The 26,304-nt window shown below is 42.8% G+C and overlaps 1 protein-coding gene across 5 annotated transcripts in view; it reads right to left on the bottom strand.

Moving 5' to 3' along the window:
• The window catches only part of CLIP2 (CAP-Gly domain containing linker protein 2), a 128,059-nt gene that overhangs the window by 87,695 nt on the left and 14,060 nt on the right, over window positions 1-26,304 (bottom strand). For all 5 annotated transcript variants that reach the window (XM_066576778.1, XM_066576793.1, XM_066576808.1 and 2 more), the window contains exon 2: window positions 8,642-8,865. In XM_066576778.1, the coding sequence (XP_066432875.1) occupies window positions 8,642-8,753 (112 nt within the window). In that variant the 5' untranslated portion in view covers window positions 8,754-8,865. The remainder of the gene's footprint in view (window positions 1-8,641; window positions 8,866-26,304) is intronic.

Below are 26,304 nucleotides of genomic sequence, written 5' to 3'. Positions count from 1 at the left end.
AGAATTCCCCAACAGGGCATATGAATAGGGTTTTCTAAGCCAGACAACTCATTAAAGTACCCACAGACCCCATGAAGGTAATATACATAGGCCAGCAGACAATACATCCATAGTGGTGTTTGATGTGGTTGAGATCATCTAGTCAAATCTTTGCCACATTGAAAGAAACTGGTCAGCACGACTCTTTCCACTTCTATGTAGATTACATGACTCTATGTCTGATTTTAGGAATTCATTAGCAAACAACATGACTGTATTTTGAGAAGTATACACTATGGATATAAATCTAGCATCAAATTTAGGTCTAGGTAATAAAATAGTTGTACCCTTGCTTCTATTGTAAGAAGCCTTCTATTGTAAGAATGTATTATAGTCTACCCACTCCTGGTCTCCAGCAGAGTTAATGCCATACAAAGTACTACTTATACGAGTAAACAGTAGTACAAGATTCAAGCCCGAAATCCTCAACCAGAACCTAATGACCAAGTTCTGCCGGGGACATTAAATTTCAGCAGAGAACAAAAAGAAGCTGCACCATTCATTGTGAGCGTTTGCTGCGGAGCCAAATGCTGGCCTCAGCTCTGGTCCTGTTCAGCAATGCAATGCACTCCACAAACAAAACCCTGCCATCAGCAATGATTCTGCTGTATTTCAGACCGTAGTTTGCATGCACAAACACATTACTGTCCGCCTTTATACTATAACAATGGTTAGCCCTAGTAATTCCTTGCATTGTATGATAATGCTCATAAGTCATAACACATAAGTTCCAATTATCACATTAGCTCCCAAATACTCCATGACCGGTTACTGAGCTTAGAGCCAGGCTAAGAACATTTTTACCCAGAATCCACTAAATTTGTTGAATAGAGTATGAGAACTGGGGACGGTTCTGCTTGTGGGAATTCCACATCTGAATGTCACCTCCAAACCACAATGTTTACGCTTCCCTTCTCTCAGCTCATTCTGGTATTTTTATTGGCTGGCACTCTATTCCCTTTTTTCTAGTCGATGCTCCCCTAAGTATTAATTTCCTAATGTCAACCAAATTATTCTGAGAGCCATAGACATTCTGTACAGATATTGGCTCACATTTATGAAGTCAGATATTTTGTTTTCTACTGCAGCACTAAAATGTTGCTAATGAAAGGTATTAACCCTTTCCAATCCAGTTTGTATTCTGGTTTTCCTAGGGGGCTTACTCTTTTTCTGCTGTTATACAATGGCGCTATATGCTGGCTAAAGCCAGTACTGCATGAGGTGACACATTGGATAGGCTCCGACAACAGAGAGGCTGGCAATATACAGTAAGAGGCCCTGACGGACGTCTTCCAACATCGGAGCTGTACAGCTTTAAATCATAATGTCTTCAGAGGTCAGACAGTGTATTGGAAAGGGTTAAAAGTATGAGAACTACACGATTGTTTCTCTCACTGACAGCAGTAACATTTTGTTGTTAATGATGATATGCAACGTTTTCACGGTAAGCTATGAACTTTTCTTGCTTACTAATACTAAATGTGGAGCCTGACGAGTAAACTGGAGTCATAATTTAGACCGCGTCCAGGCTTTATTCATACGAGCGTTTTTACGCGGCTATTGTGTCGTGATAAAACGCTAGCTGAAAATCGCGACCATGTAAAGCATTAGATTCCAATGCATTCATTCACATGAGTGATTTTCAGGCACGTGAATAAAATGTCAAAATGCAGATTTTTCACACTGCGTCAAAAGATAGGTCTTGACCTATCTTTTGATGAAAAACACTGGAGGCTCCCATAGACTCCTATGGGAGCTTTAAAAAAAAAGGAGGGGAAGGGAGTTTACCTGCGTCCGGTACTCTGAAAAGAAGACAGCTGGCTCTATTTAAACATTAAAAGTCATTACGAGGATTTCTGTCGACCGATGGAATTCTGCGCTACAGCATTTTGTTCCCACGATACACCCATGTGAATAGACAAGAAAACGCTAATCAATCGCTGCTATTCTCCAGCAATGCTGCCGGTGTAAAATTGCAACGCTCCTATGCATGAGGCCTTATTATTTAGAATAGAAGGAAATGGTGCAAATACTGACACAAATTTATGGCTGCCATAGATTCTATTTCCCAAATGTTAGACAGGCAAATATGTGCCAATTTATTGTATTTGCAACTGACCCATTACAGTCAATGAGGCTATAGAGACTGTAAAGAAGTCACAGCATGTCACCTTCTTAGTCCAAATAGATAGAAGGTAGTCAAGCAGCACAAACTGTATACCAGTGACTGAGAAGTGGATTACTGATGCACACTCCAGGTAAGGATCCTGGCTCTGGATCCAAGGATAACTGGTAACTGTAGAAACTCCAGGAACAGCATATATGGTGCAAATTAAGATGTCATCGTCTTGTCCAACTTCCTGGGATGACAAGTAAAAAAAAAAAACTTAAGCGCTCATGGACGACATCCATGTCTGCTTTGTTTTTCACTGATCATCACTAAGCAGTGCTAAAACAAAAGTGCCAAAGGATGACACATGAAAGTAAAAAAAGACGCACGCAATGTACAGCAATGCAACACGGACACACATACTGTAATATTGGTCAGACGCTTGTCTCAATAAACCTTTACCTAGATTCACATAAAAATAACAATGTAGACCACTGTGTCCAATATTTTATCTGTCTGTTCTCAGTAATACTCAGGAGACATATGGTAACAGAATAACTCATTCCAATCAAATAAAATCACTAGATTGTTACAAGTAAATGACAACTGACAATCATTTACAATTTGGGTTATTAAAGTGTGTCAATCAGAAATCACTGATTTAGCTTAAGGCCTCTTTCACATGGGTGATGCATTCTTATGCTGGCCACATCCCGGCCAAAAATCGCATGAATGGGAAAAAGCTATGATCGAGTTGCGACTCAAATTAGCAATTTTTTGTTCATTCAGACGGCCGCGTGCGGCGTAATAGCAAAAAAATTCCCCGCAGCCCGGAATTCCCTCGATTGGCAAAATCCTCGCAGTTACTTTGAATGCCTAAATACAGGCACCTGTCAAATTTTTTGCAGCGTTGGACGCTATTAAACTCGCTCTTCCTCCCTTTTCTTTTTATAGACTCCTATGGGAGCTGCCAGCATATATCAGCCAAAAGATAGGGCAAGATCTATCTTTTCCAGCCATTTATAAATTGGCCGCCGTATTCGGTCACCGATGTCCTATCTTTCTCGGCGCTACGTTTAAAAAAAAAAAAAAATATCCGCCATCTGAATGAATAAATTGGAAACGCTTGTGTGAATAAGGCCTTAAATAGTGATTGTTAAAGTATGCTCAAGTTCCCAACTGCCGCTCTGAAAATCGGTTCGGACACTTTTACATGAGCCGATACTCACTTGAGTACTTACTCAAAATAGACTGTCAGCCCCTATAAGGCTGTGTTCACATTTGCGTTGAAGGCTCCATTCGGAGGCTCCGGCACAGATCTGGCAAGACCTACCGGATAAAAAGTCCTGCATGCATGACAAGAACCAAATTGACCCTACTATGGTCAATGGGGTCTCATTAGTGCTGTTCGGTTTCGTTATAAAAAACGATGCATTTGGACAGGTAATTCCTCTTTCCATAATGGAGTAGGAAAACAGGATCTCCTAATGCAGATGTGAACATAGTCTAAACATGGGACTAGAAATGAGCGAGCCTACTCGGAAAAGCACTACTGTGCTCGTCCCTGAAGATTCGGGTGCCGCTGCGGCTGACAGGTGAGTCGCAGCGGGGAGCAGGGGAGAGCGGGCGGGAGAGAAGGAGAGAAAGATCTCCCCTCCGTTCCTCCCCACTCCCCCCTGCAGCTCCCCGCTCTGTGCCGGCACCCGAATCTTCAGGGACGAGCACAGCGATACTCGGATAAAGCAAATTACTCGAGCGAGTAGTGCTTTTCCGAGTACGCTCGCTCATCTCTACATGGGACCCAATAGGACAAGTGAGCCAGAATTGCTCCCTTTGAGTTACTTGATTTTTAGCTTGCCTAAAAATCCAACAACTATCGGTCCATTTACATACACAGTCGTTTATCTATGCCGGAAGAGATCTCCTGTATGCTCAGCCTTCATGCAGTGTGAAAGCACAGGAACAATGATCACTAGGACGGCTGTTGAACACTTAAGTCTTCCTAAGTAAAAGTACTCTTAGCAGAGTGCAAGTTACTATTTTAGCAGCCTGCATTCTGTCTATTAACTAGAAGGCACACCCTGTTATAATACTGATGATCTTACATAGAAGCAAGGAAGAATATGACTTGGCTTCAACTTGTTACAGAAACAATTCCAATAAGGGCTCATGTATGTCCATGACTGTGTTTTCACTGCGTATTACATACGCGGTAATGGGGTCAATGAAAGTCAATGGACTTCATTGATCCATGCACACCAATGTGTAGAAACTACGTATCGATACGCAAGAGGAATGAATCTCAGCATGCTCTATTTCTCTGTGTACCACGCAGCGTGAGCCCTATACATCTGTGATACGCCTTGCATGATACGCTGTCCATATGCAATACATTGTATAAGGGCAGCCTTTTCATATGAATTGTGCATGTGATACACGGACATGCGCAGTGCCGTACGCGGTCTCTGCCCCGCAGCGTTTTACGCATGAGCCCTAAGATGTTCAAATGTTAGAGTAACTTATCATAGGAGAGGCTATATTTTCAAAAACGGGTAAAATATTTCACTTATACATTTTAACCCCTTTACTCCCTAGGACGTATATTTACGTCATGGGGTGTGGACTTCATATAGAGCGGCATCGGGGACCGATTCTGCTCCATGCATGGCAGGTGCTGGCTATTTTTGACAGCTGACACCCGCCTGTGACAGCCACGATCAACGTGAATGGCGATTATGGCTATTAACCCTTTAAATGTCCTGATTGGTATTCATGAGACTGCAAGGTGCCGTTCAATTGCCATGGCAGCCTGGGGCTTTCTGAAGACCCTCAGGGCTGCTATGGCTATTCGTCTGTGGCGTGGCTTCATAGACTACCTGTCAGAATGTGGTATAATGCAATACAATTGTTATAGAAAAGCTATAAAAAAAGTATTAATTAGAAAAAAATTAAAAACGTTTCCCCATATTCATAATAAAAAAATAAAAAACAAGCCCCCTATACCTCTCCTGGAACGGCCGGGTAAACGCAATTAAAATGGACGTTCTGCCCAAATTCCTTTACCTATGCCAAACTATCCCGATAGGGCTCCCAAGAACCTTCCTGAAAAAAATCAGATCCCTGATTACCGACTTCGTTTGGAGGGGACGTAAACCACGCATGCGATACTCTCTGCTGACGAGGGGAAAGGAAAGGGGAGGCCTAGGCCTACCGGACTTCTCCCTCTACCACAAGGCTACCATCGCAAACTGCGTCTACGATAGCCTCAAAAGTAGGAGATCTAGACTTTGGGTGGATATTGAACACGCGGGAGAAATAGATGGCCTATACAGAGCCCCATGGATCTCGCCTAAAGGGACAAAACTCATCCCCAACATCTCTCCCTTCGGCCTACTCTTCAAAACATGGGCGGGCTTCGAATATATGGGTTGGTCACTGTACCAGGCCCTTTAACCCCACTCCTAGCAAACCCCTCATTCGAAGCAACCTTATACCAGAAGGGCCTGCTGGCCACTTCAGTAACTTCAGTAGACCCAATCCCTAGAGTGAGGGATGTAGTAACCCAGACAGGTCTGAAATCCATGTCAGAGATTTTAAATCAGAACCCACCCCAGCCAGGATACTGGCTTCAGTACCTGCAGCTGAGAGGATTTGTGAGCTCGCTGACACTGAAAGAAGACCTGACAGCGCCCCTAACGGCGTTTGAACAACTCTGTATGTCGGATCTAAGCTAGAGGCATATGATTTCCACACTTTTTAAGTTGCTACTGGATCGGGAGGCGGAGGAGGAGACTCCGAACTACAGAGGGGCCTGGGAATGGGAACTAGAGGAGAACCTTACTGACGAGGATTGGGGCAAAATTTGGGCCCTAACCCACAAGCTCTCCACAGCAGGTAAAATTCAAGATCTCAACTACAAGATAGTCTCAAGGTGGTATAGGACCCCCGACCACCTCCAGGGGATCTTTCCCCAGGTCTCTCCCTTGTGCTGGAGATGTAGTGGGAGCAGAGGCACAATGACCCACATATGATGGGAATGCCATCCAGTGGCAGACCTCTGGGAAAAGGTAACCATACTCTACAACCATATCAACGACTCAGAGGTAATTATGTCACCAAAAATGGCCCTGCTCTCACTGTTCCCAGGCAACATAAGAGCCGCTAAGTCAAGTATCCTAAAACACTTCATACTAGCAGTGAGAAGACTTATTCCAAGGTTTTGGCGATCCCCAACCATCCCAACCAGGGGCATGTGGGTCGAGGAACTCCACACCCTCATGAGATTTGACGAGCTGGGTGCTGACGACCCGAAATCCTGGGAAACATACTACAGGACGTGGCAACCATGGGTCGCGATTAGAGACTCAGATGACCTCTAACGCTGGATAGACCATGGATCAGTTGATCAAACCTCCATCCGGGCCAGCGACTAGATGTAACTCCTCCCGGGAATATCTCTCGACCCTGGCCCCACCCACCCCCCTCATCCTCCCCCTATACCCTTACCTCCCTTCCCCTAATGTATAGTGTCCTCCCCCCTCCCCAAATGTCTACGTGTATGTTTTTAAATAAGTTGAGTCAAGTTTACCTGATTGGAAAGGAGGACCCTCCTCTACAACTCTAAATGAGTTCGAGACTAATAGCTAGACCCGAACTCCACACAAAGATGGAGGTGAGGAGGAGACGACGCTTGTTGAAATGCCTACCGTTTCACTCCCGCTAGTTAACTGAACATCTCAGGATAGACTCGTTCTACTCCCAGAACCCTCCCCCCCCTCTTTTCCTACTCTCGTTCTCACAGATCTCTCTTAAGTTTATTTTCACTTTATGCAACGATTGAAGTAATACGAATACATGTCAGATTTGTACTCAATAAAAGTTTATTTGAACCTAAAAAAAATCAAAAACAAAAAGCCACCCAATACAAAAAAAATACACAATGCTGGAACTGCACTTTTTTGATCACCCCGTCGCCAAGAAAAATCATAATAAAAGCGATCAAAAAAGTCATATGTTCTCCAAAATTATACCAATAGAAACTACAGGACATCCCGCAAAAAACAAACCTCACACAGCTATGTCAACGGAAAAATTAAAAAAAGGCTGTCACAAAATGGCAGCAGATCATTTTTTTCCCCCAAAATATTTTATTCCTTAAAAGTAGTGCAGGAAAAAATATATTTGGTATTGTCTTAATTGTACTGACCCATAGAATAAAGTTATCATGTCATTTTTGCTACAGTATGTACACCGTAGAAACAAGACCCACAAAGATTGTGAAATTGTGTTTTTTTTTCCCATTTCACTCCATTTAGAAATGTTTAAGTTTTTCACTATATTATATGGTACATTATAAAGTATAATTGACAAAGACAACTCAGGGCTCATGCCCACGGACGGAGTAAGATACGCCCGCGGTTTTACGTTGCGGGAATCCCGCGGGGATAAACTAAAAAGTCCCTGCTGGCGATCGTGGAAAAATGCGCTTTCTACCGTGGAAAATTTTTTTCCATGGTCTCTATTAATACTATATTAATGGAGACCTCCAGTCGCTGAAAAACGTAGTAAAATAGAACATGCCGCGATTTTTTTTCCCGCAGCGTAAATCCGCGGCAGAATCTGGCATGTGAGGACTGAGCTATTAGGTTCAATAGAACCTAATAGCTGCATAATTCCGCCGTGGATTTATGACGCGGGGAATGCGGCATAAATCCGCCCGTGGGCATTAGCCCTCAGTCTGCAAAAAGCAAGCCCTCCGATTGCTCTGTCAATGCATAAATAAAAGAATTATGTTTTTTTGAAAGTGGGGTGGAAAAAACGAAAAAAAAAAGCACCACGTCCTTAAGAGGTTAATATGTTCAGGCCCATAACATGTATTAAATATCAATCATGTATTATACATGATATTGCTTGTCTCAGATCCCCTGTACACTACATTATGGTTCTGTGCCAGAGTTGTATATTTGCTGCCAAAAACAAGGTCATATCTCTCCCTGTCAGATCTGGGAAATCTTCCCCAAAGCTCGCTGAAATATCCCATCTATCTGAATCTAAAAAAAAAAAAAAAATCAAATCCCGGTTGAATAAAAAAATGACACACAACTAAGGGCTCCTACCCACTAGCGTTTTTTTTACTGCGAAATTCGCAGCGTTTTTTTTTTTCTGCAGGGGTCTTTGGGCTATGGGAGTTGTAAAGCTAAAATCGCGATTTCGCGGTAAATCGCGATTCTGCGCGATCGCGATTTTAGCATTACAAGTCCCATAGGCCCCTGCAGAAAAAAAAAACCTGCGGATTTCGCAGTGAAAAAAAACGCTAGTGGGTAGGAGACCTTATTGTATTCCTAAAGACTACAGTTCTGTGTAGCTGTAGCGGAGATGTAAGAACCTCTACATCAACGATCATACAAACATATTGGTGTAAGCTGTAACTTAACACTAGTGCAAGTCATGGAGAACCTGGTGCAATACATTCACATACAGTTGGGCATGTACCTTCTTTAGAGCTGGTGCTGCCAGTAACACCGGATCCGGCTGAAGATCTCCCCACTGGACTGGAGTGCTTTGCCCCCCTTCCTGGGATTTTTAGTCCACTTGGCTTCAGCATACTTGTAGCAATAGTTTCAACCTCTCTGTAGTTTCACGTTTTCTGTGAGAATCCTTTCACCTTGAACGGTTAGGCTTCCGTGTAATGGATACTGCGTTCCATGTTTAGTTACCTAAAATAAGAAAGTGAGATTATTTTTACATTGCAGTGTATTCTCAGGTCAGATGAAGACGGTATTTAATGAAACTGCTATATTGTTGCACTTTGATTTCATCTTAGCAGTAAAAACTTCAATCTATTAACCTGAATGTTAAAAGGCGTTTTTTGACATATTCTGTTTTGAAAACAGTGGTGCAGCATGAGACCTGTGGTGGGCTGCAGTCCGTCTGTGACAGTCTGTATACAGGCGGTCCGTAAACTGAGCAGTGGAGAGGAGAATGGAGGTGCAGCGCTGGACCTGCTGAGGACCAGCGACTACAGGCTATGTTATTTTTAGGGAAAGTCAGCTTGTTTTTAAAACAAATTCAAATGTCAGAAAACTCCTTTATTTTGGATTGTAGAGTGGAAGTCATTTCTATTTTTTTCCTCACTGAGACACTGAGTAAGTGCTACTGAAAAGTGGTCCATGCAGAACTGGAAATATTAGTCGATGGCTTCATTCACACGAGCGTATATCGTCCGCGCTTTCGCTGCCCATCTGATGCATTGGTTTACAAAGCATCAGTTCAGATGGGTGTATTCCCGTGGTGTAAGAGCGCCCGGCCGGCCAACTTAGCGCATAGTAGTTGAGCTAAAATGTCTCCCCCCACCTAATGGCCATCCGGGCTCAGCGTATATGCGCTGGACTGGGGCATGTGAACGGACGTCAAACGGCAGATTAGTCCGTCCATTTACGCGATTTTTGGTCGTGCCGACCGAATATCGCTACGCTCATGTGAAAGAGCCGTATTACTGTATATGGTTCAGTGAAAACTGCAAGGTATTTGGAATACATATACATAGACAAATAGATAGATTAGATAGATAGATAGATAGAGAGATAGATATGAGATAGATATGAAATAGATAGATAGATAGGAGATAGATAGATAGATAGATAGATAGATAGATAGATAGATAGATAGATAGATAGATAGATAGATAGATAGATAGATAGATAGATAGATAGATAGATAGATGTCCCTACTTAGGCCTCGTTCACACGGGTTACAAAATCTTGCTTCAAAATCAGCGCTATGTTTTGTAGCCTGAAAGAACCTATTGGAAACCATGAGCTTCACATACATGCGTTTTGTAGCGATGATTTTGTAGCGATGATTTTATGTGAACGAGACCTATTAGGGCTCACTCACATGGGCATATGTGGCTTGCGTCTTACATGTGTATTTTCACGTGCATAATATGCAGTGCTAAAGATCATTGATGTCTATTGGGCCACTCATATCAGCGTTTTTTTCACACGTGAAAAAAAAAACAGCGTGTTTTATTTTTCTGAGCACTTCGGCAGGGAATGAGAACATTTAGAACTCAGGAAACCAACTGGCCTTTTCAGTGCCTAAAAGCATCGGTGTGTGTGTGGGGGGGGGGGGGGGGTTCTGCGCGCAATTGTGCACAACTTGCATGAGCAAAAAGTACAGTAAAATACGCTGATGCGCACAAACACGCAACACACATTCCGCAAAAACTGAGCACAAATACACACGTAGAAATGCATACAATCGTGTGAATTTCAGCCTTATGGCTTATTCACATGGACGTATATCGGCTGGGTTTTCACTCCTGGCCAATATACGCTGCCCCTCTCTGCGAGGGTAAGAGGTGGGATGGGGTGGGAGCTAGTGCACTGAGCTCCTGCGCCCTGCCACTGTTTGCAATGGGAGGAGAGGCGCGGTGCTAAGCTTTGCCCCTTCCTGCCCCTCCCATAGCAAAGAGTGGCAGGGGGCGTGAGTTCCGCACACTAGCTCCTGCCCTGTCTCGCCTCTTTCCCTTGCAGAGAGGGGCAGCGTATATCGGCCGGGCGTGAAAACCCAGCCGATATACGGCCATGTGAATAAGCTCTTAGGGTACATTGACACATGGCAGAAATGCTGCAGATTTTCCACAGTGAAAATTCCGCTGCAAAATCTGCAACATTTCAACCAAAGAGACAGTCAAAATCCGCATCATCGGTACAGCACTGTAAATTGTTGTAACCAGAGCTTTATTTTATACCTTACTCATCCAAAAGTCAAAGTCACCTGAGCCCACAACTCAGGCTGTAATCACACAGGTGAGCGCAATTTTGGTCAGTAAAACTGACAGTTTTCATGCAATTTTCATGCTATATTCCTGTGCTGTCCTTCGATTTTCATACGCATTTTTGCTGTGCGGGTAGTTCTCTGCTCTATTCTTCCTGGGTTTTCATATGGTCCCCATAGTAACCTGTGTTAAATAAGAACGCATCGCACTTGTATGAAAACTACATGCAAATCGCATGGAAAGTGATTTTTTTCAAAGTTCCCGTTGGAAATAATGGGCAATTCTTGATGAAGAGTAAATTAAATTATTCAAATGTTTTTTTTTCTCTGCACGTTCTGTCCATCTTGGGTTCAGACAGAACTTGCATGGCAATATGGTAGTGACAGCCATCATTGTCATGAGGAGTGCAGTGAAAGATCGGTTATTCGGCTTCCATATAAAGCCGACCTGCAACAATTGAACCTGGTAAATCCAGTAGTCACAGCTGCACATTCAGTGTGAAAAGCATTTTATTGGGTTATTTTATGGAAAGTGTTACAGCAGATGTCTAAGTATATTGTAATAGGCATGAATGGTCAAGAAATATGATACTATGAGATGTTTGCTCCTGTTCTACATCAGTCCCCACAAATTGGCAGTGGTATTTGCTGACTCAACTATTTCGCTTGCCTCAAACCATTTAAATGGTCTCTGCACTTTGAGATGATTTGAGCTTATACGATAGCCAATGTGAGAACTAGCAAAAGTGTAAATCACTTTATTTACTAAAATGACATTTCTGTCCAGAAAAATCACTCTGAGGCCTCATTTACATGACCGTATGCACTTTTACGTTCCCCCGCATGTACCGTATAATCGAATGAATGAAGATTTAACACTGTTGAGTCACGATCTTTATTTGTATTCACAATGGGCGCTGCTGCGTAAATATTTAAAAATACGTAGAAGCGATGGCCAGCAACAATCCGGCAAAATGCTCTGAATGACCAATAATGCTTAAAGCTGAGTGTCCACGGGCGGGACGGAAAATTGTGAGCAATATTCTGCCACGGGGGAGCACTAATGTCACTGAGATGAACCTAGATAATGATAGGTTAATCGCGGTGAATCACGTCAAATCCGCTCGTGTACATTGGGCTGTGCTTTCCATAGTTATCCAATGGAAAGCGTGTCATGTGTGCGCCGCGTTCGATTTATTGCCGCAGATCACGCTATGACAAATCGCCTGTGGACAGCCAGCCTTAATAGGGCAAGCAGTCTTCTTTTCCCAGCGATGTACACCAGGTAACTCCTGCTGCCATAGAAATCTATGGGGACTTGTTTCAAATCATGTCGAATGATCTATATTTTCAAGTGGCGTATAAAAAACAGGCAATTGAAAACAGTTACATAGGTGCTACTTTTCTCGGCACGATTATTTTACGCAACAACAAAAAAAAAAGGTCATCTGAGTGAAATAGCCAGGGCCGTGGGAGCAGGTGAGTGTCACGCTGATCTCTGCAGACGCTCTGGTCGGGTCCCGCTGCGAGAATTCTCGCAGCCGGATTCGACCCGGCCGTCTGCAGGCAGCCTTAAGGGTTGGTCACTAGGAGTCTCCCTTCCTTCTACTTTGCTGTCCACTCTTGTTGTCATGTGCAATCCACTTCTAGAAAAACAGTTAAGATGGAACACAGGAAGTGAAAGAATGCGATGGTATATGCTGCCCATAGACATCTATAGACAGAGCGGGGAGGGGAAGAGGAGGAGAAGGGGATAAGAAGGGGGAGAGGAGGACGCTCATACGTATGTGCTACTGGAGCGAACTTAAAATTATAGATACAGTCTGTAGAGGGGAAAATGGGTGAAAAAAATGCAGGATACAAATCATATTCGAAAACATCATCTGAAAGTGCAGGTACGCTTTAAAACTTTACTGAAACACTTGACTAGTAGCATGCTAGTACATAAGTGTTAAAGTCTTCTAAGTGTATAACCAAACACAGCAGATTCAATGCTGCTGGAACTCCCATAGAAATTGAAATCACAGAAACAGCGCAGTACAGTGAGAGTGACTTTTTCCGTTATCCCAGCCACTCTATCCTATCGATTCAATCACCACCTGGACAGAGCAGGCAGCGGCCACCTCACCAGCTGATTGGAACCTCATTTCTGAGACGGGGACAGGTCCCAGATGTATGACATTCATGGGATTGGAGATAACCCTTTAAATCTGGGGCTTTGTCACTGACCAAAAAAAGACAATCTCTGAAGCAGAAGACCATGTAGCTGCTAATAAGCCAAGCTACTACTAGCTTTACCGTCAGGCTCATCATCTATATTAAACTTCGAGTCAAGCTAATAGTATCATTAGGGACTTTATGAACTATAAAAAACACTATATAATACAAAATGTCTAGATACTAATTTGATGGGTTCTATCATAGAATTATGTACTCCTTTTCACATAAAAGTAAGCATACAAATGAGCTATAAAAAGGTAATAAGCATCCACTGCTTGTTTGCACAGAGATGATTTGCACATGCTGGCTGAACTGACATAACTTGACAACACCGCATGTGTGTTATTTCATGCTTGCAAAAATATGAAAACTACATTTTATGGGAAAATCAGGCTAACGTATTCAGTTCCAAATTCTGTGTCGCATGTGGCAGACAGATGACAGTCACATAATGAAAGACTTAGTATGGCAGACAGCATGACAACGAAGTTGCCAGGAAAGAAATACTAGAACTTAGCAAGGAGGAAAAAGACAATTCTGTCCGGCCAGTGGCAAATAAAGTGCCACATACACTAAACCCCATATATGCATTAATGTTAGCCAATTTTAATAGTCTCATAGCAAAACAGACAGAGTTACCAATATGGTAAAACTCCATTAGGTCCCAATCACATGCAGTATTTTTGGTGCAGCCTCTGCGCCATTTTAACATTCAATTGAGTGTTATAGAAATTTGCGTCTAGTTCATTTTTTCATCTGCGTTGTTGAAAAAAAATTTCTATGTGGTTTCCACATGGAAAACTTATTGGGTCGGATGCACATAGATTTACCCTGTTGACTGGGGTAAATCGTTGTGTGAATCAGCATACAAGTTCAGATTTGGATTTCTGCCACAGATAAAGTGTCAGATAGACGTCAAAAAAATCCAACACCTAATTAAAACCTTATGAATAAGCAGCATGACAGTAGTAATAGTGACACCCCACAATGGCCCCCAGTAATAATAGTGACACCCCACAGCAGCCCCCAGTATAACAGTGACACCCTACAGCGGCCCCCAGTAGTAATAGTGACACACCACAGCATCCCCTAGTGTAATAGTGACACCTCACAGTGGCCCACAGTAGTAAGGGTGACTACCCACTAGCTTTTTTTTCCGCTGCGAATTTGCTGCGTTTTTTTCCAGATGCCTATGGGACTTCCTAATGTTAAAACCACAAAGCGACGCAACGCAACTTTGCATTTTGAACATTAGAAAGTCCCATTGACAATTGGAAGAAAAAAAAGCAGCAGAAAAAAAACGCTAGTGGGTAGTCACCCTTAAAGCGACATCCCACAATGCTACCAGTGTAATAGTGACATCCCACAGTGGCCCCACATTTCCCCCGAGACCCACATACTTACCCCCTCCTCCTCGTGGAAGCACCGCTTCTCCTCTGCCTGGTGCGCCGCCAGCAGCGCTGATCACAGGTGCACACTGATGTCAGTGTGCTGCTGGACGCCTCCTCCCCTGCTCTCACAGAACCAAGTAGGAGACGTCGGGGAAGGGGGGAGGAGGATCCCGGATGCACACTGACGTCACAGTGTGCACCAGGATCAGCGCAGATAGCAGCGCTGCTGAGTGAATGCCAGCAGGGGTGCCATGGCCCTTGCCGGTATTCACTATCGTGGTGAGTGGCTGACGGCGACACGTGCCAACAGGGATGGCTCTGCGTGCCGCAGGTTCGCAACCACTGCTCTAGGGGCATTCAGAGGACTCCTGTGTGCCACCACAACCAAATGGCTCTGATCACAGAATTTAAAAGGTTAACATGAATAAAGTAGGTAGAAATGTGCAAGGCTTGGTCTCCTCTACTCCATAGCATAGGGGGGCAGTTTCCCTGGCAATGAGCAGTAAACAATCAAAGGGCAGAGGAATCAATATCTGAAGAATGGAGCATTTTGGAAGTAAACATCTTATGGGTCAATGCATTGTTTTGCGATTTCAAACACAATAAAATAGAATTCCTGAGATGGGAATAGCCTTTTAAAATTAATATTACTTTTATTCAGAATTAATGGAGACTAGAAATTAAGCATGTGTCCTGTATATCTGGACTGTTGTTGCCACATGTGTTCTATGAATATAACTTGGTAATAAATTGAACATATGGAGTATACTGATTAGCCTGCAGCACCATTTCTATAAAGGTCTTCAAATCTTACAAGATTTTGCTGAGTTCAGCATATAACATCCAACAAGATGTCCATTTGGGTCACCTTGCAGGGTAAAACATAGAGAAGGGCCATTTTTATTACTGTAAGATGCAACATACAGGTTTTGCCATTCAGAATATAGGAGTTGCAGAAACAACTTATAAACTCGTAAGTGACAGTGGAGACAGCTGTGTGCATAGATGGTCACCTTGGCACCTCAACTACACCTTTTTGGAGTACTAAGCAGGGGTCAAGGGACCTCCTCTTTTTATATGGCCACACATGGGACCATTAGAACTCAAACATCCTAGTTCCCATGCTGTGGGCTGTTACACTTCTCTCTAACATGCAAACTACATGTAACCACACACATGTAGGTATGTCTGTCTGCAGATGTCTGGGGATCACACAGAATGGGATCGAGCACTGCATGTGGTCCCTGGGCCTCAGGCTGTGCACCCCTGCTTTAGGCCGGCTGTACATGGGCATATTTGCATTGCGGAATCCGGAGCGGGAATCCGCCTCCAGAATCCGCAGCAAATACCGCCCATAACATGCTATGGAAAAACACTTTTTCCTGCACACAAGCGGAAATCAACTGCGATATTCCGCTTGCGGAGGAAAAGTTGCAGCATGTTCTATTTTTGTGCAAGCTCCGCACAGAGGGCATTGAAGTCGATGGAAGCCGTCCGACCCGTGGCCCTTCCGCAATTGACATTCTGCATCATCACTACAATGATACGGAAAAAGCAGCGGTTTAAAAAAAAAATGGTGCTGCGCATGTCCAACGGCGCGCCGTGCGGATCATCCGCAGTACAGAAAAGCGGAAGATATAAGAGGTACATGTGGATGCCGGCCAGGCACAGGATCGAATTCGGTCGTATGCAGCTGGCTTTAAGCTATATAATGTACATAAATACATCAACTATTTATAACAGCAAGTAAAGAAGTAAAAATTGCCCTTCTTTATGTTTGACCCTTGAAGGTGACCCAAAGGAACATCTTGTTAGATGCTGTATACTGAAGTCAGCAATATCTAGTAAGAGCTGAAGACCTGTGTACAAATGGTGCTTCAGGGTAATCAGTATACTCCATATGTTCAGTTTATTAGAAAGTTATATTGATAGAAATGTGGCAACAACAGGATACGTACGCAGGACACATGCTTAAAATTTCTAGTTCAAAAAAACGTGTCATATGGTAATACCCTCTTTAAATTTTATTGCTGCCTTTCGGAGTAATTCTGACAATTGAGCCTTCGGACAATGTGACCAAAGATGGCTTAAATTATGGTAAAACTCAACATGTGGCATCTGTAGACACTTGCTGAACAACTCATTTAAAAACTAGAGGCACTAATATAGTAAGTCCTCTCTTCTCTACTATGACAACCTCAATCTATAGGACACTGATAGCTAGAGCTAAACCCTGGTTGACATTCAGATTTTCTGCTCATCAAAAATATGTTTGATGGGTTTGAGGTTTGGGCTGTGTGAAGACCAGTAAAGAATCTCCAAATTTTGCCAAAATTTGATAACTCATTTATTTAGACCTACTTGTATCAGAGCTTTGTCATTAGGATTGTTTCACCAAACTTAACAGTTAACACTATGCTTTCTAGAATCAAACATCAGGACGCACAGTAACATGTCATTCATCACTCCAGAGAAGGGAAATTAATGGAAAGTTTGTATCCTACGAAGATGCCACTCTGAACAGTAGACTCATTCTACTGATGATAGTACATGGGCTGACATCCTCCAATATCAATTATGCTAATTGACTCTCCATACCAAAGGTCCTATAGTATGCAAATATTTTCAATTGCCATGTTACTTGGAGATGGGGGACGCTGCTCGGGATTTGGCAGCTGTGCACAGAGTATCTGACACATGCATGTTTGGGAGAATGGAATACCGAGATTGTCCGCCGTGTATATTAATAAGTTTCCTATGTGTTTATCATTGAATTTATTATGTATGGAAGTTAAATGCTATAAGATGCTAGATATATTGGGACTGGCAATAGGAAATGTTTGTGTACTATTGGCCCTTTTGTATAGAGTCAATTAGCATAATTAATTATTGGATGATGTTCATATATTCAGTGTGTTGTCATGTGTAGCTATTCACTGCTTGAAATAGATTCAGTAAAGTCGAAAGCTCACTGCTATGTCCCGTGAGTAGAAAACGTCTTTGAAATAGGAGTCAATAGATGTGCTGTAGTTGTTCTGAATACGAGTATATATCTTCCTGGGTGCTCTACAGCATTAGAATTACACATGGGTTAACTACTGCAATGGACAAATACAACAAGAAATGGAATAATGAAATGTAATAATATTTTTGTGTCTGTTTTTTAATATACAGTAAACCCTTGAATAGCATTGCTCTTAAATAAAGCTGTTTTCAACTAAAGTCGATGTGTCAGGGCAGCGGCGGTCCCTCAAATAAAGTTGCATTCCTCAGATAAGGGCGCTGACCGCTCCATGACCCCGGGTGCCACTCAGTGAGCTGGCGCAGCTGATGCCGGTCACTTCCTGCTTCTCCTGTATCAGCGCGTGCCTACTCCTCCCCCTCCCCTCTCCACAGTGCACAGTGCCGGCTGAACGTTGCTGTGTCTGCCTGCCTCCTGACACAGTACAGCAGCTGAATCCTTAAAGTGCCGGCTGAACGCTGCCTGCCTCCTGAATCCCCACTGTACTGCAAAATGTAAGTACTGTACAGATGAGTACAGTACAGTAAAGAAGCGTTTTCAAATAAATACTGCAGTCCTATGTCAAAGCACAGATAACAGAGTGATACATACTGCTAATGATGTCCCTGAAGTCCTAGGTCAAACCACAGATAACAGTGATACGTACTGCTATAATGATGTCCCCACAGTCCTATGTCAAACCACAGATAACACAGTGATAGCTACTGCTATCATGATGTTCCTGCAGTCCTATGTCAAACCACAGATAACACAGTGATACATACTGCTATAATGATGTCCCTGCAATGTTAATTTAATCTTTACAGTTGTGTTTTATATTCATTAAGTATTGTTATTCGTATTAAAGACCAGAGTTATTCTCTATTAAATGGGGTTTGGTGTGTTTTTTGGAATGTCTAGAACCAATTAATTGGATGTACATTAATTCCTATGGAAATAATGTCCTCAATTAGCATTGATTTCTACTAAAGGCCATTGCTTCCAGACGGATTAATGACGTTAGTTGAGATTCTACTGTATAAATGTATTTTTGCCAAATATTCTGCATACGATTTCCAGGTTTTAATAATATTATCAAACTAATCTATCACATCTGCTTTGACTGGGTAGATAAGGAAAGAGGAACAAATATGGGCTGTACAAAGGGAATGTCATATTTGATTTATTATGCTAGTCGTACAGACTGTTGCAGAGCTTCGAGCTACACTAGGTCTATCACTTTATCAAGGTGACCCATTACAGCCATTACTATTCTGCAATTCAGAATATTCAGTTGTTTTTAGAAGTGTCAGGTGAAGAAAAACAATAATTTTGCAGTAAAATAAAGTCTGTAATATGTGTAACTAAAGATTTCAAGTGTATATTGACTTTGGGTGTGCCTACACTAAATGGTCACACTACATTAGGAACATCTACTCAATAACAGGTTGGTCCACCTTTTTGGGCGATCATGGCTTTCAGATGCCAGACAATTGATACCACAAGGTGAAGAACATCTTCCATATTCAAGTTGACCCATGCCCACTGCAGCAGCCCTGTCACTTGGTGTATATTTTGCGGATAAGTGAAAGCAGATCTCACAGTCCTTTCCAGCATACTCTAAACATGTTCAATTGAGTTACAGTCTGTTGACTTTGGGGGCAAAGGTAGTGTGGAGAATTCATTGTCATGTTGCTACAAATCAATCATTAGTGATCCAAGCTTGAAGACACGGAGTGTTGTCCTGTTGAAAGATGGCCCTGTGGTCAGGGAATACTTCCTGAAGATATGGGTAGAAATTGGTCACCTAACAGGTTCTTGTAGCATTCACCATTCAAGGATTGTGGTATGTAACAACGGTCCTAAGTCATGGCAGTAAAACTCTCTCCAGATCATAACACCACCACCATTGGCCTGTTGAACTCAAAAGGTACATCCATACGAAACGGCTGCATGATGTTTACGCCAGATGTCAACCCGGCCATCTGTATGGTTCAGCAGGAAACAGTAGTAGTCACTCCAGATGACCTTCTGCCATGTGTCCATTGTCCACTTACATCTTTCCTGTGTCCATATGAGGCGTTGTTTGAAATGATGCAGGGTCACCAGGAGCAACCTTTTCAGTCTTCAGCTATTGAAACCCAGTCGACGCAAGGTGCACCACATGGTCATTGTGGAAATTTGTCTAAACTCCCTGCTGTTTCACTATTCTGTCAGTTAGTTCACTGTGGTACATCGTTGCTGATGCCACACGTGCCACATGATGCTTGCCTCTAGGATCAACAACATATATCCTGCTGATGTGTGATCTTCTGTTGGATGTATGTACATAGTCCAACCAGTCTTGGTACACTCTTGATACCATAGTTCAGGAACAGCCGAAAGTGCGACTGTTTCAGAAAAACCTCCAGGCACCAACAATCTGCCTGCGGTCAAAATCACCCTAATCACTATGTTTACCCTTTAGTGCCAAATGTTGCCTCCTGCTGTGCAGAAGAGAGGTCGGCACATCATCTGAGTGCAGATCTTGAAGCAACGATCACATGGTACTACTAATCACAAGATCTCATATAACTGCTTTTTCTAAAGCAATTGAAATATTATAATAATTCCCTTTATGTATAGGAGTGATTAGTGAAAAAAAGACTAAAGGAATTCATATCCTTCTAGTCTCCCCTGTTTATTTAACAACCTGTGTCTGATAGTCATAGGTAGACTACAGATTTCCTGAACACACAGGAACTCTTTCCATCCCTCATACTCATTTAGGATGCATTCAAATGTAGCTGTTTGCTGCGGATTATCTGTAGCTAATGGGAGCAATAAGATGAATGGTCTTGTCACCTGAAGCCCTAACAGTGGGTCTACCCTTGGCCTAAAAAAAGGATCTCAAAGGCTACTTGTGTGCAGTGGACATTTTTCTCTGCTTGTATAGAGCTTGTTGACCAATAGACGCCTTTACAATGCAATCAATGAGATTTCGCCCAGTTAATAGCGCTTGAGAGGCAGCGCATTATTGGAATGCAAGAAGCAGGATGGTCGTATCATGAAGTGCCCACCACCTGGGCTGTTCTGACCAGACTGTTAGGAGGTATTGGGACCAGAGGATGCATGAGGGCACGCACCCAAGGCGACCGGGTTTGGGACACCCTCGACAGACCACCAGTAGAGAGGATCATCTTCCCATCCAATAAGCACGAGCAGCTCCAACTGTTTTGTTGTCTGACATCCAGAGACAGGTGGTACCATCGTTACAGGCCCCTGTGTCTGTCAGAACCATTTCCAAGTGCTTTGCTGAAGGATATTTGGTCTCATGGCGCCCATTACATGTACTACCTTTGACACCCTCCCACCGTCACCTCTGTTTGCAGTGGTGTCGTGAACGATGAAACTGGACTGCTATCGAGTGGAACCAGGTTGAGTTCAGCGATGAATCCAGGATTAGTTCGGGCAATAAAGATGGCCGTATTCAATCCTGGAAATCTAGGGGTCAGCACCTCAATCCTGCCTTTGCTGTGGAGTGGTATGCTGTCCCCACTGCTGGTGTGATGGTCTGGGGAGACATCGCATACAACAGTTGTTCACCTCTAGTAGTGGCACGAGGGACAATGACAGCTCAGCGATATGTTCAGGACATCCTGCAGCCACATGTGTTCCTCTCATGGCAGGGCTTCTAAGAGGCATTTTACAGCAGAATAATGATAGGCTGCGCACACAAGGGGGTCACAGGAATGCCTATGAGCTTGCGCGATCTAGAAGCTCAGTTACAGCAAATGTGGACTGATAAGCCGCAGGATACTATACAGAACCTGTATGCCTCAATACTGTCCGTATTACATCTTGCACCCAAGCCAGAGGCAATACAACAGGGTACTAGAGCCTCTCTTTGAGTGTTCAGTTTTCTGCAATAAATGATCCTTTTGCTCTGAAATTGTAATCACTTACTTATGTCAACGTTACAATCACACAGAGAAAGTTTTATTCGATTCTGACAACTCATTCTAGAGGGTTGATTTTTTTTTACGATGAGTGTATATAAGTGATTAGTAACAAACCAGCTATTATGTGAGTATGAATGCTGCTATTGTTATGAAGATGTATGACAGCTGAGACAGTTGTATTAATCTGTCGTATTATGAAACCCCTTTATTAAGCTTTCATGCCCCTACAGGGCTGCTTTACACCGTCATTCTACCTTTAATATTGCCCAGACTCTAAACAGTAGAACTTGCAAAGGCTAGAGGGGTGATTTACAAGTTCAAAACTATAATATATACGTGCAATGCTCAAACCATTCACTTTCGAAACTGTTTTATGCTAACACACACAACTAATTTATTTTTGCAAAATTAAAGGGGTCTTCCCACTACCTAAAATTGCTTTGCTATCAATCTATCCTTCCTAGTTGCTGCTGACCAGGACATGTGACTGCTGCAGCCAATTACTGCCTATAGAAGGTCACTGCTGTGGGCAGTGATTGCCCGCAGCAGTCACAGGTCCTGATCAATGGCAAATTTAGGTTGTAGCAAAACTCCTTTAAATATATGAGGGTAAGTCAAAATTGTCTGCACTGCAATTATATTACGACAGTGAGGCCAACAGAAGTCTTATCAACGCTTTCCATTGTAGGTCACAGTCTCCCCAATTACTGCTGTGCAGATTTGAAGGGGTTACATAAGTTAATTTGTGACCGTAGTGCAATGAAAAATGGCTGCCGCACTTGTGATTTGCACGAAAGAACAGCAGTATGCAGTGACTTGTCTTGTAAATGGTTGACGTTTGAACTGTTTCTTGTTGGAGATGTTTCCATTCCTTGCTCTACCATTTGCCATCAACCTGAAAATTTGATGATTAGTTTTCTGGAATTCTCAAGGGCCAGTATTGGAACATTATCAGGAAAAAGGTTCAATCAACAGTGCTTGTTACAGTGAGATGCTCACTGAAGAGCTGAAGCCTAAAAATCAAAGAATATGCACAGGATTGCTATCCAAGGGTGTTGTGTTGTTACATAACAATGTTCATTTGCACACCGCTATCCATACTGTCAATACTATCCAAAAACTTCATTTTGACGTGTTAAAGCGTTCTCCCTATAGTCTTGATCTTTCCTGTTTGCTTCCTTGAAAGAAGCTTTAAGAAGACAAAGATTCACGTCTGATGAAGAGGTGAAGACAGCGTGCATTCGTGGTTCACAGTTCAGCCTAAAACATTTTTTAATGAGGGAATATAAAAGCATGTTGACAGATAGACAAAGTGTATTGAAAAACAGGGAGATTATGGCAAAAATCCATGCATGTTATCTCCATGCAAGCCATGGGAACAATGACCTACACGAATGCAACCCAATTTTATGACTGGAGAGGAAAATTAGAAATATAGGACATGCATACACGACTGCACACCAACAGCAAACAAACATAAACCAGACATGCAAACAAGCACCCACGGGAAAATAGGGACATCAGCTCCAACAACACATTGAATGGCCTTATACTTAACAATGTACTAAACAAACAGACAGATGAAAATATATATAAGCAAGTATGAGATATTGGTTTGTATTTTGTCCAATACACGCAAGCTCACAAGCCCACGTCAAGGGTCCTTGTTGTCTTGCGAGTCCCTACACTAACAAGATAACTACAAAGGAGAGGAGGATCCTGCCTACATGGGAATCGATCATCCCGACAGGGACAGCCCCAAGCTGGAATCTAGGAGCTGTCTAGCCCAAGATGGTAATGAGCAGGAACAGCAGACAATGGAAATACAACATAATACACACTGAACTGGACAGTTCACACCTAGTGTAGTCAACACCTAGAAACATACACAGATCAGGACACTGTTTACACCAAGTGACTGCAACATAAAGTGAACACCATACAGAATAAAATATTGTTCACACCAAATCTAGTCCACACCTTTAGACATACACTGAACAAGTCAGTGTTCACACCTAAAGTCTGCTCAGCTCACAGATAGAAGGAAACCGCACTCAGAACCTCATGCATATAGGACATTCGATGGCTGTCAGCCGCACCTGATAAAAGGGGGGAAGAAGGGGCCGCAGAACATGCAGACAGGGAGATTAGGTGTCCAGACCATCTTCAGGGAAGAAGGGATGGGAGCAACTCATACAAGCAGCATGCATAACACAAAAACACCAAGTACTGAGAGGAAAAGGAATAATGGATAAATGCCCAGCACCCACTAGCAAAAGGGTCTGGAACTTATCTGCACAGACCAGTGGTGATTGGGTGGCTGGAGCAAGACAGATGCAGCCAGCTCAATCATCTGTTGCCGATTTGGCACAAAAAGAAGAAGTCTTGTATGCAAAACTTTTTTGTCTGATAAATTACCGGTCAGCTGAACAGAAACTGAACGGACCCCTTTATACTCCATGGAGTCCATTCGGCACTGTCCAGTTCTTTCATAAGATGAATCCGTTCAGCCAAAGGATTACCCTTTCCTGCTTCCATAATGAAGTTGGAAAATGAAACCCCCGACGCAGATGTGAAAGCAGTCTTAACTATGGAATTAACAGATGAGTGGATTTCTCCTCTGGTTATGACTTATAATAAGACATTCTGAATTATAGGTTGTTTTATAAGAAAGGACAAACAGCTGCTTCCAAGGTTAAGTGTTTTAAGCAGGGCACACATTCTATATATGACGAATAGGCAGAGAGACAAAAATGTAATAGAATGGATTAGCTGAGTACAGGCTGCAGAGTTGTGTCATCTGGCAGTAGTGTCTGCTCTCCACCTCTAATGTCACTTACTTAGCCAGAAGTCTGTTTTCCTCATCTCCACTGCTAGAATTTCCTGTCTCACATTTGTGTTTTTCCATATTTGTTTTGATGTACCAGTATAACATAGTGATGGCTTACCAAAGAGTGTTATTGCAGATCTTTATCCTATACTTTGGATCTAGACAATGGCGGGGAATAGTGGTTGTGTGGAGATGGGGGGAGGGTTAGTAATAAGGTGCACACCTGCTGTTCTTTCTTTTTTCTCCTCTCTTTTTTGCTTAAAGGGCATTTGTTATAAGCCAGATGGACTTCAAATAAAAGAATGAGTTATATTAGTGTGTGCCAAGTTCTTGCCATTCACTATACATTCTGCGGTTGCATACTGCCAGGGGTGCTAGTACTTTGTATGGTACGGTACATGTAGAATATATAGGGAAGCAAGCCTGATCTAATAGTAGATGTCTAACCAATACTCTGCAAGCCTTCAAGTTGCACTACACGTAACCCATGTGACTGGCATCTTATAGAGACCTCTCTTTGGTCCAGAAAGCCTCCAAATGAAAGGGAAAGTAGGATACCTGGCTATATACACTCATTAAAGCACCTGGGACAGATGGGTGAACATGAGAAAAGTGTAGACAGCCACTCCCACACCAATGTTACAGATAAAAATCAAAGTCAGCACTTCCAATAAGTAAATTAAATGCGATAGTGCATGTAAACATGGCTGCAACAAATGCAGTAACAGAAACACCCATCTGTCCCAGGTGCTTCAATGACAGTATATAATGCCGGAGAAATGTACCTTATGGGACTGGTCCACCCACCAGACTGTTCGCCTTCATTTACATGTGGCGCTGGAAATTTTTGTAAACATCTATTACTCAGGTATGCCTTTATCAGTATTGATGGGAAAAGCAGTGTGGGAATGAGAGATACTGCACAATAGTAGCGCTGCTATTGGTTAACTGGCCTAAAAAATCGTGTCAGGTTCCTTTTAATGCTACGAACCCATCCAATGAAGTTTGCCTGGACGTGGCGGATGGGCCCCCATGTTTGATCAAGAACCTTGCATTTCTATGCAGTTGGTATAAACAACAATTATGCTGTTTTATTTAGATAATTAATGTGTTTGAGTGGTGACGCACATGTTTCTGTTAATATATTTGTCGCAGTCATGGCTTACGTGTACTTCCAAATTTAACTTATTTGTTTTTTATGTTTTATTGAGCATAAATGATGTCACAAATAATACCATGCAAAGTAGCATAAATGTATACAGTAGAACAGGGGTGCACAACATACGGCCCAAGAGCCACATGTGGCCCACTATGCCATGCTGTGCAGCCCCAATCATCTGGACAAAGAAATCTATATGAGTGGCTGCTTACATGTAGTTTGCATGTCAGGGTGAAGAGGAATGGCACATAGCAGGGCAACAGAAACAGACAAGTACTAAGGCTGCACTGTGTAGCGATGTCTGGGTCCCCTATATATTAGCAGAATAAAGGCTCTTGACCCTGAGATAGAGGCATTGTGTATGCATGCAGCTCTCTCCAATCTGACATCCATCATCTACAATGGAGAGAGACACATGCATTTTTTCTTCCTCTCTGGAGTGCTGATTGGGGGTGGGGGAGATAGGTGACCCCCATTCTCCCAATAGGTGGGGGTCCTGGAAGTGGAAATTTGATTTATTATGGTGTATACTTAGGATATACCATAAATCTCTCAGATGGGAATACCATTTCGGCCCTTGGAATTGATTCAGAATGGCAGTGTGGCCCTCAGATTAGAAAAACATGTGCATCCCTGCAGTAGAATATAGTTGGAGTATAAAAGTACATCTTCCTCAAGTATAATGATGCATGGCACCTTTGTTCACGTATACTAGCCATCCACCCATCTAAGGAATATTCAGTGTGTGGCTGTTCATCACTATTTTGTACCGTGTAACCTCCCCCTATAGCATTTTACCTCTTTTTGCACAGTCCAGGGAACTGATGTTAGT

The sequence above is a fragment of the Eleutherodactylus coqui genome, chromosome 1 (genome assembly GCF_035609145.1).
Source record: "Eleutherodactylus coqui strain aEleCoq1 chromosome 1, aEleCoq1.hap1, whole genome shotgun sequence".
Lineage (NCBI taxonomy): Eukaryota > Metazoa > Chordata > Amphibia > Anura > Eleutherodactylidae > Eleutherodactylus > Eleutherodactylus coqui.
Note: the sequence above shows the minus strand (reverse complement) of the source record. Positions and strands in the feature narration are given on the sequence as shown.